Consider the following 19,411-nt stretch of genomic DNA (forward strand, 5'->3'; position numbering starts at 1 on the left):
TTTTTTGGTCTCTGCTAGAATCTCAAAATTCCATGAAGATACGTGGATGTTATTTCCTTTCCCTGCCTCCTCCACACCCCAATAAATTTACTTTATTTTAATGACTTTCACTGGAATAAAAGAATATCTTTATTTCATGCTGTGGATTGCTTGCCATAAAGTTAATAAGTGTTTATCTCTTTGAAGCTTTAAGTTATAAAGGTAAAACTAAGGAACTTAAAATAATAACAGATTATAGAAGTCACTTTAAAGGTTTTTCCAAATATGAGCTGAAATCAAGCATTGGAACTTAATTACAAAATAAATACTGTCCGGAGCATCAAATCCAGGTATGGTTGGAGAAAAAATTGTTCTGCAACCTGAGCAGAAGTCAGGATAAGGAAAATGAGTTAAACAAAAAAGCCCCAAACAAATCAAAAGAACCTAACCAAAAAACCCCCTGGAATTCCTGTGAATTCTTTGTCTTGTAAATACCAGACCTCTTCTGTGTTAGGCAGGTATACTACGTGTATTAGTGTTTTCATTTTGAGGGTCACTCATTCATTCTGTCATGGACTGATGCTTTCCCTGACCTGCATTTTCTTTTATTCCTCCTGAGGTACCACTTCAGTCTTTCTGAGTAAATGTTGTTTTCTGCATATTTCACCATTACATAGGTTCAGGGCCAAATGGGAAGTGGTTTGGGTTTAGTTCTTGCTCTTAGGCTTTTGTACAAATAAATGGTTACTTTGCATATTTGCTGTTTTCATTTATGACTGCATTTATTTTCACAGCCTGAGGAAGAGCTTGATCCTGAAGAGAGGGACAACTTCCTCCAACAGCTTTACAAGTTTATGGAAGACAGAGGTAAGGCTGAATTTTACTCCTTTTTTTTTTTAAATCTCCAGTCCACTTCTTTAATGGCACAGCACTCAAAGGGAACTCAAATCCTCCCTGAGGTGTTTTGGTTTTGTTTCTCTTTCACAAAGACGTTCTTAATGTTCACAGCCCGTTAAATAAGCCCTCAGTTGATTTCTGGATGTGACAGCCATGGCTGAGAGCTCTGCTGCTGTTAATCCCAGGCTGGAAGCTGTGGAGTCTGTTCATGGATGGTGAAGTCCAACCAGCAGAGAAAGGAGATTTGCCATCCTCAAGTCTCTGTGCAGAACTGTTCTTACCATGCACAAATGAAGCAGTGATACCTGAAGAGACAACTTAAAAGATTCTATTTTATCCTGTAGCTAGAAAAATAAAACAGTGTATTTTAAACGTCTGTCTTTACAGAATTAAGTGAGGCTTAATAAATCAGAATAGTTGAAGTCTTGGCTTCAGACCTGTATCAGAAGTGCATGTGCTCTGCATAGGGAGCAGGATGTACCTGCTGCTTGGGAGAGCTGCTGTTGCATAAGGCATTTGCAGTTGTGATGAGACTGACACTAAAATGGAAGGTTTTATGCCTCTTTTAAAAAAATATATTCAAGCCTGCAGATAGTTTTGTCTTTTAGAGTATATTGGTTTTATTCATTTTTCTCATGAAGTCACCATTTCAATCCTGTATTTCAAATACTGTGTTCATCCTGCAGTAGCCTTGGTATGGCGGTAGATTGATTAGAGGTGCCCTTTTCCTTTTTTTTTAATCTTTCTTTTCTCTTGACAGCAGTTACGTGAATGATATTTCCATAGCAGCATAGAGTACAGAAAATGTTGATGTGTTTGAATTTGAAGTAACCAGAGAGCTAAGGGTAAAACATGAAGTGCTTGTAGAGTCCGAATATTTCCCCCTTTCCTTTTTTTGGGGGGGGGGGGAGTTGTTAAAATTAATGGGGAAATCAAGCTGCCTTTGTAAAAGAGGGTCTGTATCCCTTCTAATGAGGTGTGTTCTAGACCACAGAATCACAAAAGAACAGTTCAAAAGCTGCTCAATATTACCAGTTCTTTAGAAATTGAGCATGTATTATAGCAGAGTGTTCTGGAGCTCATCCAACGTAATTTTGAGGCCTCCTGTGTATATAACCAGTGTTTCTGGAGAATAACCTGCCTTAAGGGAATAAAAGGCTAAGCTGGGGGGGGAAAGAAATCACTCTGCTGCTGGGCTCATCCACAATTTTCCTTGGATGTAGCCTGATTCTTCCCTCTTTCCTGTTTTCCTCCTTTTTCCTTCTCTTCCTTAAACACTCAGAGACTACAGAACAAGTAGGGATGTCAGGACCTTGTGAAGGCAAAAGAAGAAAGCATTTGTGTGCTGAATTTGAAGGCTCAGTCCATGAAATGTTCTTTAAGCCAGTATGAGGATTCAGCAATGTGCAGGACTTCTTCAGGACTGGGACTTTCCCCCTACCTGTTTGCTTTTTATTTTTCTTTTCTGTCCTTATATAAAGATTTCTCTTCCCACTAGATTAGTTCTACATTCTGTTCTCTCAGTATAAATGTTTTGATTCTTGGAATCATGACAGTATTCCCAAAGTCCTATAAAATTATTTTAATGACTCCAAATATAATTGCATGAAGATAAAGGAAGATACGAAGCAGCAGGGAAGAGGTTTTATATTCTTCCTTGCTGGGAGGATTATTGTCTACATATGCAGCCACTTGCCCTAAGTCACTTTTGGTTTCTCCTTTTGCAAATAATTACTGTTCTTTATGTCACTGCCACTCAGCAGATTTGAGTTCTTTCTTTTCCCTGGAACTGTCCCAAATATTCATGTCCAGTTAGGGTCTTGTGCTTTTCCACATTCTGACAATTTGCCTGAGTTTCTCTTTCTAATCCAACATCTCTGCTTCTTCCTTGTTCCTTTCAGCCCATAATGTTTTGAGTTCATCTCTTCACACGTTGCTCTATTCCCGCATTCCTCAGGTGTTCTCTGGAGCTTCCTGCAGTTCTGGCTGTCCTCCCTGCTCACGAGAGGAGCAGTGGGTGGATGCAGCCAGTGGATGGGGGTTGTTAATAAACCTGGGTGGCTGATAAACCACCCAGAGATAATGGTGCCTTCAAAAGAGGGTGATGCCTTAACTGGTGATTGGAAACTACTGACTTGGGACATACCTTAAGCTAATTCAGTTTTTAAAATGCAGAAAGATACTTGTAATCAAATGTGTGCTAAAGGAATGGAAGAGGCAACTTGCTGTTCTTTGGGATAACTTGTTTCTGTTTTGTTTTATTCAGGTACTCCTATCAATAAACCACCAGTTCTGGGCTACAAGGACCTTAATCTCTTCAAACTTTTTAGACTGGTTTATCAGCAGGGTGGGTGTGACAATGTAAGTGTTAGATGTTCCCTGAACTAAATATGTCTATTCACTCATATCTATAAATGGTTGTCCAGGGAAGCTGTGGCTGCCCCATCCCTGGCAGTGTTCCAGGCCAGGTTGGATGGGGCTTGGAGCAACCTGGGATAGTGGAAGGTGTCCCTGCCCTTGGCAGGAGGTGGCACTGGATGAGCTTTAAGTTCCCTTCCAACCCAGACTGTTCAATGGTTATAAAAGTCTTTTGCTTGTGGGTCTGTTAGATACTATTCTTTAATGTTCTTGCTAAACAAAACCTGTAAATTTCCTTTTTCCTTTTTTTTTTCCCCCAAAGATTGAGAGTGGTGCTGTATGGAAGCAAATTTATATGGACCTTGGCATTCCTATTTTGAACTCAGCTGCTTCCTACAATGTAAAAACTGCTTATAGAAAGTAAGTCCTCATATTGGGTAATGGTGGAAACATTTTTCCTTTCTTTTTTCCTAACAGTAGCCTGTACATTATTCAAGAGATTTTTGCTAGTTTAGAGACAGCAGCCGATACCCTTCGGTTAATGAGCAGTTCTGAGCATTTCCCAGTGCTGAGGATTGAAATGGTGGAGGAAAGGAGGGAGTATTCAGGGCTGTGCAAGTTCCCGTTGCTCCAAGACATGAGAATCCTGCTCATTTCCTTATCAAGAAACTTTCACTTTCCTCATGTGCTGATGCCATTTCAGAGGCCAACAGTGAAATTTAAAAATAAGCTCTGGCAGATTCAGTTTTGCAAGTTAAGGCAATTAACAGGAATGGACTGCTCAATCTCTAGATCTCGTATGCATTGAGGAGAATTTTATACCAGTTGCTTTAAGTTCATGAAAGGTGTTAACTGAAAAAAGACATGTTTCAGATTGTATATTTACATATAATTTCTGCAGAATTTGTAGAATAATGGCTTTAGGACTTTGCTATGGTGGATGTGACAGTGTTAAGTAGTAAAATCATGAATAAATGCATAAGTCTTTCTTCTGACCCTCGCTTTTTCAGCTGTGTTGTAACTTTTGAATTGGAAACCTTTTAGCAATGACATTTTTCAAGCTAATTTTCTAAATAAAAATTATTTTTATTATTTATCCTCCTGGAAGTTTGACACGAAACAATTGAGCTTTTTGAGTAAAAGGGAAGAATGAGGTTCTCTTGACTCTAACCTAAGGAAATTTGGAAATAGGGATGACTAATGACTCAACTCATGTTAATTTGATGAAGATGACAATATTGAGACTGTCTTCAGAGGGATTTGAACTGGGCACATGTTTAAGGTCTGTATTTTACAGAGAAAAGTGTTTATCCTAGAAGGAATAATTGGTAAGTGTGTACTAGGTTGCTGTTACAGTGGAAATAATAATGATGATGTTGCTTGGACACATGAAAATGTGTTGTGACAGTGATAGTGTGTTGTAACTTGCTTATTAATTCTTTGAGGAAAAAGCTAATTCATACCTCTCTCACCTGTAACTGGGTTAGAGTGTGCACAGGAGTTACCAGAGTACAAGCTCGTGCATGGCTTTACTGTCATGAATTCTTAACTGTCTGGGGATGAAGTTAAATATGTGGGAAGCACCTCTCTGTATTCTTTTTCACCATTTGACTTGTGTGCAGAATTGTTTCATTTCAAAATCTTCTCTAGCTTTTTTATTTTTGTTTATTTGGGTTTGTTTGGTTGTTGTTATTTTAAGTTTTTTTTATTTTCCTGAAGTTACTGAGCAGGAAAATAGGTTTTGTGCACTTTAATAAATAGAGAATGAACCATTAAATAAAAAGGGGACCTACTTGTCTCTGTAGGTATCTTTATGGTTTCGAAGAGTATTGCCGTTCTGCAAACATTCAGTTTAGGACCATCCATCACAATGAACCAAAAGTGATAGAAGACACACAGAAACACGTGGAACCAATGGAGGAGAGTGTGAAAGAGGAACAAAAAATGCCCCCAACAGAAGTTAAAAAAGAAGCAGAAGAAAATTATTCCAGCAGTGAAAGTGAGAAAGAAGAAATTGAGCTAAGATCCCCAAGGGTGAGTGGTTTGAACTGATTTGTGTTTAGTCCTTAACAAAGCCCCTTTGTACAGTGAGCAGTTTCCATAATGAGTTTTCCCTGTGGAGCAATTGCATGTTGGAATTGGTGCACTTGTACAAGTGTGGAGTTCTGTGAGTGTTAACTGTTAATTATGTTCTACCCAGAAACAGAATCAGGTTTGATTATTCCTTCATATTCCACACGTGTGGGATTTGCTCAGGCTGTGTTGGATGTGCTGTGGTTCAGGGATGGCTTGGGAGCTGCTTTGAGCTGTGTATCATCAGAACAGTGAAACACAGCAGGACAGTCTTGGTTGTGGGTGAGGATTTCCTCAGGCACAGGGAACCTGGAGCCTTCTGGCAAGAAACAGGAATGTCAAAAACCTGCTGTGGATCTAAGAATCAAAGGAAGACCCATTTCTCTGAGTTGGTTTTTATCACAGTCTCTTTTCTAATAAAAAAACCCCACTCAAATATTACAGTATATAGACAAAAGCAGAGGGAGGAACAATTAAGTTTAGCCTTCGTCTTTAAATGCTGTAGAGGTGAGGGTTGCATTAGTAGTTATATAGATCAGACCAGTGACCCGTCAGCTGGTGGATACTGAACACCACAGAGAATACAAACAGTACTTTGGAAGTATTGGAATATGACTGTAGCACTCAGTTAATTACATTAAAAGAACATTTTGTGTTCCTTAATAGAGCATGACTACTGAAGGACAAGAATTGCTACTTTAAAATTGTTCAAATTCTAAGGTTTCTGTTCCACTAAAATATCATTCTGTTAAAGTACTTCTTGCAAAGCAGCTTTTCAAGCAAATATATGGCCTTATAAATCACTAGATGAAAGGACATGGTGTAAACAAGTTGAGACTTCTAGTATGTATTGTATTTCTATCTAAATGGAAGTAGTTATTCCAAGCTGCATCAGCCTCAGAGAACTTCCTGCCATGACATTAGCTTTGTTCTTAGTTTGTTCATTTATTTTTGAGTTGGTTTTTCTTTTTGAGGACACTCAAAAAAAGGATAAAGAAATGTAAGAATTTTTGTCTTTTTAATAATTGGTTCCTTGTTCTGCCTAAAAACAATGATCCTATCAAGAGACTTTTAATAAATCAAATTATAATCCTGTGCTGGATCTCCAAGAATCACTTGCAGATAGCCCCAGGCAGCAACTGCCTGAGTACTCAAAGTGCCTTTTAAAAATGGGATACTTAAAGTTTTTTGAAAGCTGACAAATTTCTGACTATGATGTCCACAGGTGACTGTCAGGATTGAAGATGCTGAGGGGAAGATGTCTCCTCTCAGTACTCCTGTACAAGCACTTTAAATAATGTATTGCTGTAGGTGAACAAAGACATTTTGGCCCATTGTATCAAAGCAACAAACATCTGAACAAATGTCCTGAAATTCTCCAGCAGTTAATCAGAAACTCATCCTCTTTATTCCAGATGAACCAGATACAAAACCTTCAAGCTTTGATCTTAATATTTTAGAATATTTTGTTGTTTTTGTCACCTCCAGCCTTTCTTCTCAACAGGAGTTGCATGTCTCTCGTTTTTGCTGAGATTTGGAGAGGTTATGGAAAAAGCAGGTGACAGGAGTCATTAAACTGATCTTATTTCTGTTCCAGGGACGAAGAAGACTTGCCCGAGATGCAACTCCTGCTAAAAAAGATGGTGAAGAGGATAAAACCCAAGAGAAATTAAAAGACAGTAACAAAGAAAACAAAGATGTAGAGGAAACACCTGAGAATGCAGAAAAGAAAGAAAATGAAACTCCACTAGGGAAGAAAAGTACACCAAAGCAAAAAGAGAAGAAAATTAAAAAACAGGAGGATTCTGATAAAGAATCAGATGAAGAGGAAGAGAGGCAGAGGGAGAGGTAAGCACTAACTTGTATCACCTTCCTTTGAGTTTCTCTGTGCCATAATTGAGCTGTTCTTCAGGCAGGAGAACGCAGACTTGATCTTACTGAAGTGTGAAAATCAGAAAGCTAATTCACTCAGACAGGCAGGGAAGGGAACATTTTATTTCAAGCCCATAGAGCCTGCTGTACTTTATGGAAGCATCTTTTTGTGGTCGATGCCAGACAGTATTTTTCACTGTCACTTTACTTGCCAAGGCTGTGTTGGTGTTTTATCACACCAATACCTCCAGACACCAAGCTGACCAGGCTGTAAGTCTGCCAGGTGCTGTGAGGATGGGAACAGCTTGAAGACACTTCCCTGGGCAGTTGAAATAGAAATGGCAAATCCCTCTTCTCCTGTCCTTTTAAGTGTTTGCTGATGGCTGGTGAAGCTACAGGCTCCTTGTTTTTATTGTGTGTCACTTGATGAGGCATCAAAGAGTTTCCTTTAAGCATGTGGGTGTTGCTTGTCCTCTGAGTTGCTTGCTACAAGGTAATTGATCTTCCACTGAATGCCAGCAAATATTTTTCATTAAAAGCAAGCCCATAGTTCTTCTCAGTATTCTCTTTCTTGCTGACATTTTTTGTAGTTTAACTTTTGAATTATGCTAAATTCTCCCTTAAATAGGGAGGTAATTATAGCTAAAAATGGGTTAGGTTGTAATTCTTGAACATATGTTTGAGTATAATATTTAAATACTAGTTATAGGTGTAATAAGAGGTGGATGTATCTAATCAAGAGCTGTGCAGACACTCTTAAGCTTGGCTAAACACTCTTGTAAGTGTGGGTTTTTTCCAATGGAATGGTGGTTGTATCCATGAAAAGATCACTATGATGGCATTTCAAACTTAGGTGCAGTTCATAAACTGTAGCCTGTTAAGCAAATTGTAAAAGAACCTGTTTTTATAAATAATGTGTCAAAATCAAATCTTTCAAAAAGTGAAGTTAGTTCTTCCTGTCCTGTTCAGGAGACACACACTGAGTTAACTTTTATTCCTCTTGGTATAATCAAAATATTAATTTAAAAAATAAGCTTTGAGGTAGTTGCACACTTTATAAATTATGTTTAAATTTTAATATAATTTTCTGGATATTTTTGGCACTTAGCCTTATTCTCCCTAAGTCCTGTTCTTGATTTAAAAAAATCTGTTTCTGAGCGAGCTTCAGAGACAGGACAGGGTGCAGGAAATGAATTTATTTTTTTCTCGCAGCCTTTTTCTACCTTGACTACTCTCTTTAAATGTTAAAATATGATTGTTGCTAATTAGTGGTCATTTTACTGCAGGGAAGAAATTGAGAACAAAGGAGAATCAGAAGGTGAAGAGGATGAGGAGGACACAGAACCCTGCCTGACTGGAACCAAAGTGAAAGTAAAATATGGACGTGGAAAGACTCAAAAAATTTATGAAGCCAGTATTAAAAGCACAGAAATTGATGATGGAGAAGTTTTATATTTAGTTCATTACTACGGTTGGAATGTAAGGTGAGGATAACAAATTGCCTTTCATTTCTTTGTTCAAAGGCTTTTACAAAAGAAATTTTTGTTTTTAAGGAAATAAAGTGGGAGCTGGTCAGTGGCGTGACTCCAAATTGAATTTTCAACACAACAGGCTCCGACTCTTTCACACTCTTCAATGTCAGTGATTTTGTTCATGGTGTTGCATTGAAATGTCAGAATATACTTGTATTTTTCCAAGTGTCCATCTGGCTTAGTAATCCTCACTCCTTCCAGGAGTATCCCTGATATTTATTGTGTCTGTCAGTGTTAGCACTAGCAGACTTTCTTTTAAAGGAGTCATTGATAATGGTGAAGATATTTACAATTAAGTGTATTAAGCACTGGAATTTTGGCAGCAAAATATGTTCTTGTATTGAATGTTAACTGTGATTGTAAAAATGCTTCTCCTGGTAGCCAATCTTTATGCTACTTTATATACTTCTGGTGTATGACTCATGGTATTCTGCGTCGCCTCTATTCCAAATCCATAAGCAAATTTCTTTCTGTGGCAACATGAAGTTTGAGTGTGGGAATATTCCCCAAATATTTACAGGTGTCCCTTTACCTTATTTGTACCTCAGGAGATTTTGAGGAGCATTAGTGTGTTTGTGCTTTTCAGAATCTCATCCAGTTTGTTGCCATAATTGAAAAACTTTACCTTTCAAAAAAAAGGTACATTTTCCTGCTGAGGCATGGTGTGGTGAAAACTGTCTTATGTGTATGATGTGGAACTGAGTCAGTCCCCTGAGTGTTCCCGTGCTTTGTGGTGAGAGACAAGGCAGTTTGTACCTTCATTCCCTCATCCCGTAAGATGTTTTTTTTGGACTAGACATGTCATTAATCTTTCTAAGGCCAGATGCTGCATGTGTTGTAAATACATGCTCTGCTGTCATGGAATGGTTTGGGTTGGAAGAGACCTTAAGGCCCATCTCATTCCACCCCCCTGCCACAGGCAGGGACACCTTCCACTAGACCAGGTTGCTCTGAGCCCTGTCCAGCCTGGTGTTGGCCTTTTCCTACCTAATAAATATTTTGTGTAATTCAACTCTTTTAATCCTCCTATTCAAACAACATTTTTATGTGCAGTGATAACAGCACGTTGTTATTCTCTTTCAGGTATGATGAATGGGTGAAAGCTGATCGGATTATCTGGCCTGTGGAAAAAGGAGGACCAAAGAGAAAGCAGAAGAAAAAAACAAAAGTAATGATTTCAATAAGTTTGTAGTGCTGTATTTAATGGCTAGCACTGTCCCTGTTTAAAAGGAAAAAAAGTTATTCCATCCACAGTGTAGTTTTTTAATAGAGCAAAAAGTTTGATAATCAGCAGTGAAACATTAATAAAAATCTGTTGTGTCCCCTGCAGAATAAAGAAGATGGTGAGAAGGATGAGAAGAAGGACGAGGAGAAACAAAAATCCAAGCGTGGGCGGCCCCCTCTGAAATCCACTCTTCCATCCAACACGTCCTGCAGCCTCCCCAAAACGCCCAACAGTGAAGGTAAATCCGGCTCCAGAGGTGCAGGGAGCAGCGTGTGCTCCCCACCATTCCCAGCTGGATCCCAGGGTCCCCGTGGTGCCCTGGTGGTGCCCTGGTGGAGTTGTGGCCTGCAGCTGCATGTGAGCTCTGAGGTCCCTCGGGGCCGGCGCTGCCACAGCACAAACGCTCGGCGCTCGTTCCGCTCGATGAACATTAATTCTTTCGATTTTAATTTTAGCAACACCTCGCAGGCAGACGAGACGTAGCTCAGGAATGTTTGATTCTGATAGAGGATCAAACGGTGAGTGATCTCAGCCCTGTGTATGTTATGGAGGTTTTTTCAGTACCTTTTTGAAAAGAGGTTTGGTTTTTATTTTTTTTTTTTACCTTCTTTTTTAGTTGTTTTTTTTTTTTTTTTTTCCTTTCTCCTTGTAAAATTTATTGAGGAAGTAGTTGAGCTGACACTGCTGAGGAGCACAGTTTGTGCACTGAGGAGCAGTGACTGTACAAGTGATTCCATGTTCTTCAGCCAGACCCTTTCAGTCCTGAACAGACCAAATCCAGTGCTATAATGATAGTCTTAATTGTGCTAATTAAGTCTTCAACCTCAATACTACATCATCCAGCAGAGCAGTTAATTATACACAAATGGCAGCCACATCTTTGGTATTTCTAAGCCTCTCTGAACAAGAGCTGAAATGAAATCACGGTCTCCTTTTAGTACAGATCCCTGAATAATCTGGTAATGTACTAAAGCCTGCTCTCTGCGTGGTGCATCATTTGTACAATAGCTTAGCAATGAGTCCATATTGGGATGTAGAGGGGTTTTATTTTTGGGTTTGGGTTGGGTTTTTTCCTCTGCATGGAGGGGAGAAGTGTTGATTTTTGGTTTTGTACTGTCACATGGAGGAGGCAATATCCATGGGATCAGGAGAATGTGTAAAACTATTTTTGCTGCTATAAAATGTAATTCATTTGTATTGGATTATTTGGGAAATAGTAGTAGGACAATCATAGACTTGAACTAAATCACCTGAGTTAAGAGCATCATCCAGATGCTCCCTCAACTCTGCAGTTTTGTAGAAATTTTAGGTAAAAATAGAACTGTAGCAAGTGTGTTGAATAATGCAGGATTTTTTAAGTTTAATATTAATTATTGTAAACTGATGTTGACACCACAGATTACTGAAAATAGGGGTTTTTTGTGAGGTTCAAATAAGAAGTCGTGTTGTAATTAATTATTAAGGGTGCTGTTTGCTTCTTTTAAAAATTTTTTTAGACTCTGGCACATCTGACAGTGAAGCAGATGAGTCATCTGAAAAGAATTTGAATGAAGAATTTTCTCCAGAAACTTCAGAACTGGAAAAAAGTGAAAAACTCCGTGATGAGAAGCTGGATGAGGAAAACCCAAAGATTTCTCATGCGTTGAAAGAAAATGACAGGACTCAAGTACAGCCACTAGAAACACTGAAACTGGAAGTTGAGGAAAGTGAACAGATTGTCCAAATTTTTGGAAATAAAACAGATCAAATGGAAGAAATCAAAAGAGAGGTTGAAAAATCACCTAAGGGAAAAGGGAGAAGGAGCAAGACAAAAGATCCGTCATTAGAGAATGCAAAGATTGCACCAGGAAGCCAGGAAGAGGTGGCAAATGAGTCTCTTACAGAACCTGAAAGATTAGATGTGTCTTCCTTGGACTGTAAAGACATTTCCAGCACTACTGAAAGTGAAACAGAACCTTCCACAAAAGATAAGAAGCTTTTGAAAAGGAAAACTTTGGAACAGGCATCACCTGAGAAGAGAAATCGACGAGAGAGTGAGATGGAAGTGCCAAATATTGTATCTGAAGAGAGGACCAATGAATGTACTGGAGCAGAGGAATGTAGAGGGCTGAATGCTGAGGAGTCCCTCAGAACTGAAAACGAGGAGATGCCATCCCTGGTGGCGGAATCGGTTCCACACGGCCCAGAGCTGAGGAACGACAGCTTCCAACGTCCGGCCGAAGCGAACGAGAGCCTTCCCTTAAAAGATGAAGATGACACAATGCCTCAGATTGGTCCTGAAACCTTGCTGTGCCATGAAGTAGACCTGGATGACTTGGATGAGAAGGAGAAGAGCAGCAGTGAAGACACAATAGCAGAAAAGCCAGACCCCAATGCTTCCAACTCTGCCTCCTCTGCCTTAGCCCCCACCGTCACCTCGAGCTTCCCGGTGGCCTCTCCCCTGGCCCTCAGCCAGGACGAGTCACGCAGCATCAAGAGTGAGAGTGACATGACCATTGAGGTGGACAGTGTGGCAGAAGAGTCTCAGGAAGGTCTCTGTGAGAGCGAGTCTGCCAATGGATTTGAAGCCAGTACCACGTCGAGCAATTGCAGCATCGCCGGGCAAGAGAGGGAGATGGGAGAGAAAGGTGAGCATTTCCTGGAGGAGTCATTCCCTGCTGGAATCATTGCTGAAGGTGTCTTGAGACTGGTGTCACTTGGCTAAAAATGGCTGGTTTGTTGTGTCTTCTGGTTTTAGAATCATGGAATGGTTTGGGTTGGAAGGGACCTCAAAACCCGTCTTGTTCCAATCCCCTGCCATGAGCGTGGACACCTTCCACTATCCCAGGTTGCTTCAAGCCCCGTCCAACCTGGCCTGGAACACTGCCAGGGATGAGCCAGCCACAGCTTCTCTGGGCAACCTGTCCCAAGTCCCCCTCCAGCTCTCTTGGAGCTCCTTTAGACCCTGGAAGGGGCTCTAAGGTCTCCCCAGAGCCTCCTCTTCTCCAGGCTGAACAGCCTCAACTCTCTCAGCTTGTCTGGTTTTAGACTTCTTTGTTGCTTATAAAAAGAGCTTTTTAGTAGTAAAAGTATTTGAGGTGTCTTATGTTTTATTTTTGATTTTTTTTTTCTTCTCTCATAGGTCAAAAAAGACCCAGTGACAGTAATAGTGGAACACTGGCAAAAAAGCAAAAGCGAACTCCAAAGCGAACCAGTGCTGCAGCCAAAAATGAAAAGAATGGAACAGGTATATTCCTGCAGGGGGAGGAGGGGGAAGGTTATCCTGTCCTGTAAACATGTGTAAGAGCCTACTGTTCTCACTGTTACAATTAATTTCCAGTGGATGGGGCTTCCCTCTCAAGGTTTCTAACTTTAATCATCTTGGTTATTGGTGATAAACTGGAGAGAAGTTCTGAGCTCTGCAGTAGCAATGTAACTGGGAAATCTCTTGGCTATTTTATATTACTTACTTAGGAAAAACATCTAAATTATTATTTATATTAGCAGTTACTAAATATTTACCATTATGCCTATGTATTGGATTGATTATGAATTTGGGAGAGGGCACATTTGAAGTCTTACAATAGGTGTTTCTCATGGCAAAAAAATTGCCATTATGAAGTATGGAAAAATGTTTGCTAAAGAACAGCTTTTCATCCAAAGGAATCCTGTCCAGCTTTTCTTTCAAGCATTTGACTATTTCATAACTTGTTATAGAAATCTGGATTTTTGTGTTTCTGTAGCTCATTTTTCGTAGAATCACAGAATCGTTTGGGTTGGAAAGGACCTTAAAAATTATCTTGTTCCAACCCCTTGGCATGGGCAGGGACACCTTCCACTATCCCAGGTTGCTCCAAGCCCCATCCAGCCTGGCCTGGAACACTGCCAGGGATGGGGCAGTCACTCTTCTGTGGGCAGCGTGGGCCAGGGCCTCAGCACCTTTATAATAAAAAATTTCTTTCTAATATCCCATCTATCCCTGCCCTCCTTCAGCTTAAGGACATTCCCTCCTGTCACAAAATTTTTGACAATCATTGCATGAATGAGTCAGTGTTTTTGGCCCTTGTGACAACACTGTTATATTTTTAAATATCAGACTAAAATAGTAATTATCTGACATACACTATTCAGATATATTTAACATGCCTGGGGAAAACTTGGCAGTTATGGTGGGAATCTAAAATATTTGAATATATGAGCTAAAAATTTTCAGTTACGTGTTAAACTTCTGTTGTTTTTAGTCATGTTTCAGAACTGTTCCTTTAGATGTGTAAAGCAGTTTGATAACTAAATACAATCATGTGCTACCTACCAATAGTAGTACAGGCTTATAATCTTTAAGAAAAGGATTTTAGTGTCTGCTCTTATTAGAAAGCTAAAATAGATGATGTAAGAGAGTTTATCAGTGCTCTAATATTCTAATTTTGATATGTTTATTTATTCTTTCTGTAAAGAAATTTGGCTATCGCTTTTTAACTAGGTCTAGTCAGCCCTTGAATTCTCCTGCATCAACCATGATTATTACACTTGAGAGTTCAGTGCATGTTGTGTCTGGTCAGGTTATTCATAGAATCTGAGGCCATTATTCCTTGGATGCGTTCTAGGATCTTCTGATCAAGAAATATCAGTTTTTTCTTAATCATTATTTTTTTATTATAACCACAATTGTAAAAATGTCAAGGTGGAGGTTTTAAATCCAAATTAAATTCTTCTTCCTGCAGGACAAAGCAGTGACAGTGAAGACCTCCCTGTTCTGGACAGTTCCAGTAAATGTACTCCTGTCAAACACATCAATGCATCCAAACCACAGAAGATTTCCCGCTCCCCTGCCAGGGTGATTTCCCCTCACATCAAAGATGGAGAGAAGGACAAACACAGGGAGAAGCACCACCACCAGAATGCTTCACCCAGAGTGTACAAATGGAGCTTCCAGCTCAGTAAGGATTCTTGCAAAGACTTGATTACAGGGAATTTGTGAGAAAATTTGTTCTGAAAGAAAGACATGCAAATTTTAGCATTCTAAATTAGGTGTGGGCCTTTTCTGGCATAGTTATGGAAATGGGTTTTCTTCCATGCTGTGTCCTACATCCTCTTAAGAAATGCATTCATTTGTTTAAAATCACCTTGATGAAGTTATTTTTTCTCTTCTTTCCATTTACAGATGAACTGGACAATATGAGCAGCACTGAAAGGATCTCCTTCCTACAAGAAAAACTACAGGAGATACGAAAATACTACATGTCCTTGAAGTCAGAAGTAGCAACCATAGACAGGAGAAGGAAACGATTAAAAAAGAAAGACAGAGAAGGTAAGGCTGAGATTTGCTTTATGATTCCCATGAGGAGTTAATTTGTTTGGAAATGCGTAACTCAAAGCAACTTGAGTTTAATTGATGATATTTTTGAAGAAAGGAAAGTGTTACCATCTGTTTGCATACATATTTAGAAAGAATTTTTGTGGCTTTTCAGAACTTGAACCTGACAGAAACGTTTGCTGCCTTTCATAACTGTGTATTAGAAACTTGGGCTTCCTAGTGCAAGTGTTTTCCATTAGTGCAATGACTCATCTGAGTTACCGTTTCAATAATTGGGTAAGGCTAATCCTGTGTCTGTGAATACAGCAGTGAAAGCAATTGGCAGAACCTCTGTATCAGTTTTTTGTGCCTGTGCTGCTGCTTTGATGTTTTTTAAACAACCTAATAACCAAGGAAGCCTTCCTTGTGAGCTGTACTTCGATAACCTGCTGCTGATCTGTTGTTCTGTATGTTCAGTGTCACATACAGGAGCATCCATGTCATCTGCTTCCTCAGACACTGGAATGAGCCCCTCGTCATCCTCTCCTCCCCAGAACGTGCTGGCTGTCGAATGCAGGTGATAAAACATTTTCTGCCTTGCCAGCAACTTGCTGCCATGGACATAAACCCTGAAATTCAGCCACAGAAAGCACTCAACTGGTTTGACATTGCCAAGTATATCCTGTACACACTTCCACTGCTGGACTGTACCTGTTCCCCCCTCCTACCCTCTTCTTTTGTTTAATTTACTGTTCAGAGAACTTAAGCTCATTGGTAACTGAAGGTTTGTAGGCACAATGTGACATCCTTGTCATTGTGTTTGTTTTTGTTTCTTGTTTGTTTCTTTTTGTTTTGTTTTGTTTTTCTTAACACAGAGAAAGGGCACTTATGAAATTTGAAAAGTTATGTCCAATGAAGCATTCAGGTGTTCTAGGGTGATCTTAAAAAAAAAAAAAAAAAAAAAGCAAGTGCACCAAGCAGACATCAGAGTATTATCCAAAAGAACTGAGTAACTGCTGCACTTTCACCGAGCTGTGGGTAACTCTTGGTGAGTAGTTCCTCTTTGTGGAAGCACTTGCTATACAGAACTGCCAAAGTATGTGTTCAGCAATGTGCCCAGTTTTAAAGCTGTAAATGGGACAAAATAAATTGTGAAAGGAAGTGTAGTTGACTGAAAACTACAGTTGTAATAAGTCTTCCACTTTTTATAGGATTTTTGAGCACACAATTATGCAAATGTTTTAATGTTTATTAATGTTTACAGTGGAATTGTGAATAGGTTTTCAGTGGACTATCTTATCCCTTGACAAAAATATTTTGTCTTTTTTCTATGTAATTTCAGAGTTTTTATTTTGTTACAAAAAGACGAAAAATGAAATATATAACAACAATGAACTTATTTAACAAGATTTCTAAAGCTGAAATTTTTGTGTAAAATAAGGTATCTTGCGACTTGTTAAATATATTTATTCAGACATTGGATGTTGTATTTTTATGTATTTTTTAAAATATTAATAAAATTGGAAAAAAAAATTCTAGGTTAGTTCACTCTTTGGACAAAACATCCTTATCAGTTCTGGTTCTTCAGGAGGAGTTATCCAGTAGCCAAGCCTGTACTTCCAATGGGTCTGTCTACATATCCTCCACCACACAGATCTGCCAGCAGGCATCTGGGTTCAACTAAAACTTTATTTGGAAACTTTGGCAGTCCTAGTACTTAACCTTGTTTGGAGGAACAAAATTTATTGGGTTGCCCTTAAGATGCTTTGTCACAAGTTCTTGTGTTTGCTGTACTGCCGAATAAATTTATATCTCCCAAAGTTGAGATGCACCAATAAAGTAAAGCAACTGTGTGTGCTCTGCCTGTGGATTGTCCCACGGGCAGATGCAGGTTGTAAATAACTCTTCCAAACCCATGTATTTAAAGCAGTTTGCATATACATTATGTATAAAAAGTGATTTTTTTAATCAATTTTTTTATTCATGTTTGTACATTGAAAGGGGGTCTGAACCCCTTTTTCTGTGTTTAATATGCTGTAGAGTAATAACATAGATGCTCTAGACTGTATATCGGGATATTCTGGTTCCACACGGCAGAAGGTCAGGAGGAAACACTAGTGATGGCGTAGCATTACTAAAATTGATGTTTCTTGAAATTTCATTTTACAACATTTGTCAACTTGTGATTCCAATTCCTTCCATTTTCGCAGAAAATTAAAGAAAAAGTACTCTTGTGAATGCACTTTTTCTGTCTTTTCTTCAGCAGAGCAGAACTATTTCAATGTAAGATAAATATGGAGCTCACTAGACAGCGCTAATAAAGGCCATGTTTTAAACATAGGCTTTATATTCTATTTTTATTTAAGTGATTGTTCTTGTAAATGTCTGGACTTTACCCTAAATAGGAAAGTTAATCTCCATAAATTACTGTAAAGACACTTTTCAGAGCTAACTTTTACTTGTTAATCTTATAATAGCTACGAATAAAAAGCAATACTCATTTAAAAGGAAGTAGCATGGGTCACATGTTTAATATTTGCAGAAGCAAATTTAAAATCTGGGGAAGTAACAAGTTTAATTACATGTTGTGCAGATCTCTGATATCTAACCTGTGTGCACACTGTGAGATCTGAAACAGGCACAGAGGCACTCCCAGCACAGAGGATGGAGGAGCTGCTGCCCGTCTGTGCCTCGGTCTGGATGTTCCCCACGTGTGTTCTCAGCTGACTGCTGCTCCTGTCTCTTAGGAATGTTTAAAACACTGCTTGGAAGGCTCCAGGTATGCTCCTGTGGAACATGGAAACCCATTCCAACCCACTGGCAGAGAGAACTTGCTCCTTTGCTTCCTGTTCCACCTGCTTCCCTTGCACTGCTCACACCCCAAAAACAACTGGCATTATTCTGGCACAGCACTAAACCTGCAGGAAAAGGTGGACTTTCTGCCAAGCCACTGGCAAAGCCTCCAGCATGTCACTGATTTCCTGGTTTTATCTTTCTGGGAAGGAGCATATCAGTTAAATTATTCAGTAGATGTTTGCAGTAGTTTCCTATGATGTTTAAAAGTATCACAGAGAAAAGAAGATTTAACTGGTATCATTGGGCTATCGTGGGTTAAAGGTCAAATCAAGAAAAAACCCTAATAAAATCTATGATTTGTAACTCTACAGTAATCCCCTTATTGAAACCTTGTTGATATAAATTCCAGAATGTCTTTCACTGAATGAAAGTTTATGCTGTTGAAGACACAGTAATTATGATTATACAGAATTGGGATTTTTTTAAATAAGAGATTAAATATTGTGTTTCTGAGACCAAGCAAAAAATAAAGCATCCTTGTGGCAGTCTTTGTGCTGTTCTCCTGCCTTCTGCTCTACAGGTTTTTCTCAAAATGTCATTTCAAGCTTCCTTAGGAGATAAAAAAAAAAAAATTTAGATGTGGTATGCAACCCTCTTAAAAAGAACAAGGTTGATGTGGTATGCAACACTCTTAAAAAGAACAAGGTTGTAAGAGAATCAGACTCTTCCTTCATTTCCTTCAGTTGATACAAAGAACTGTCACATTGCTGGCTGATACCTTATTTTGGTGTTAGCATAAATCTGAAAACTTGGAATGTTTCCATGCAAGGACATAAGGTAAGATTCATTTCCTTGTTTTAGTTTTCACTTTCTTTCCGTCAAGTGTATCAGCTACATTTGTACTAATGAGTTTTTATTTTCTACTGTGAAAGTTTAGCAACACCCAGTTAAATCCCTGCTTGGTTTTGGCTCCTCTCTCAGGTTGCTGGTGGCTGAGAAAGTTTCTCTTGCTTAATCAGCCTGAACAGATCAGGAGATCAGGCAGGAGAAGCAGAGTTGTCAGAACAATAATAACAAGTTCATTGTTTTGACAGAGGTTAAGCAGATTTGCAGTAGTAATTATCAGTGAATTAAAAGCATAACAAGGGCAAAGGAATGTGTGTCTTCATGAAGGATGATGTATCTGACCTTCACAGGGAGCAGCAGAAAAGGTGATTAAATCTGTGTTCGTGCTTTTGTGCATGCTTGAATCTAATTCTTTTTAAGGTGCAGCATTAGAATAGACAGAAATTTTTTAAATGGATGCGTATTCTCTTTTTTGTAGGGGGAGCCTTGCAGTAATGGATACCAAAATTGCTCAGGATGGCTTTGATGTGGAGCTGGAAAGAGAATCTGAATCTAAGGATT

The 19,411-nt window shown here is 39.0% G+C and overlaps 1 protein-coding gene across 3 annotated transcripts in view; it reads left to right on the forward strand.

Annotated features, from left to right (window-relative positions):
* ARID4A (AT-rich interaction domain 4A) overlaps window positions 1-18,552 on the forward strand; it is a 47,570-nt gene extending 29,018 nt beyond the window's left edge. For 2 of the 3 annotated variants that reach the window (XM_048307367.1, XM_048307368.1), the window contains 14 exons: window positions 774-846; window positions 3,143-3,237; window positions 3,557-3,654; window positions 5,040-5,268; window positions 6,905-7,155; window positions 8,466-8,663; window positions 9,795-9,879; window positions 10,042-10,174; window positions 10,392-10,454; window positions 11,433-12,563; window positions 13,058-13,162; window positions 14,637-14,852; window positions 15,077-15,223; window positions 15,686-18,552. In XM_048307367.1, the coding sequence (XP_048163324.1) occupies window positions 774-846; window positions 3,143-3,237; window positions 3,557-3,654; window positions 5,040-5,268; window positions 6,905-7,155; window positions 8,466-8,663; window positions 9,795-9,879; window positions 10,042-10,174; window positions 10,392-10,454; window positions 11,433-12,563; window positions 13,058-13,162; window positions 14,637-14,852; window positions 15,077-15,223; window positions 15,686-15,789 (2,928 nt within the window). In that variant the 3' untranslated portion in view covers window positions 15,790-18,552. The remainder of the gene's footprint in view (window positions 1-773; window positions 847-3,142; window positions 3,238-3,556; window positions 3,655-5,039; window positions 5,269-6,904; window positions 7,156-8,465; window positions 8,664-9,794; window positions 9,880-10,041; window positions 10,175-10,391; window positions 10,455-11,432; window positions 12,564-13,057; window positions 13,163-14,636; window positions 14,853-15,076; window positions 15,224-15,685) is intronic. The other variant, XM_048307369.1, reaches the window with a different exon arrangement.
* Window positions 18,553-19,411: the final 859 nt, after the last annotated feature.

Source organism: Corvus hawaiiensis, chromosome 6 (genome assembly GCF_020740725.1).
Source record: "Corvus hawaiiensis isolate bCorHaw1 chromosome 6, bCorHaw1.pri.cur, whole genome shotgun sequence".
Taxonomy (NCBI): domain Eukaryota; kingdom Metazoa; phylum Chordata; class Aves; order Passeriformes; family Corvidae; genus Corvus; species Corvus hawaiiensis.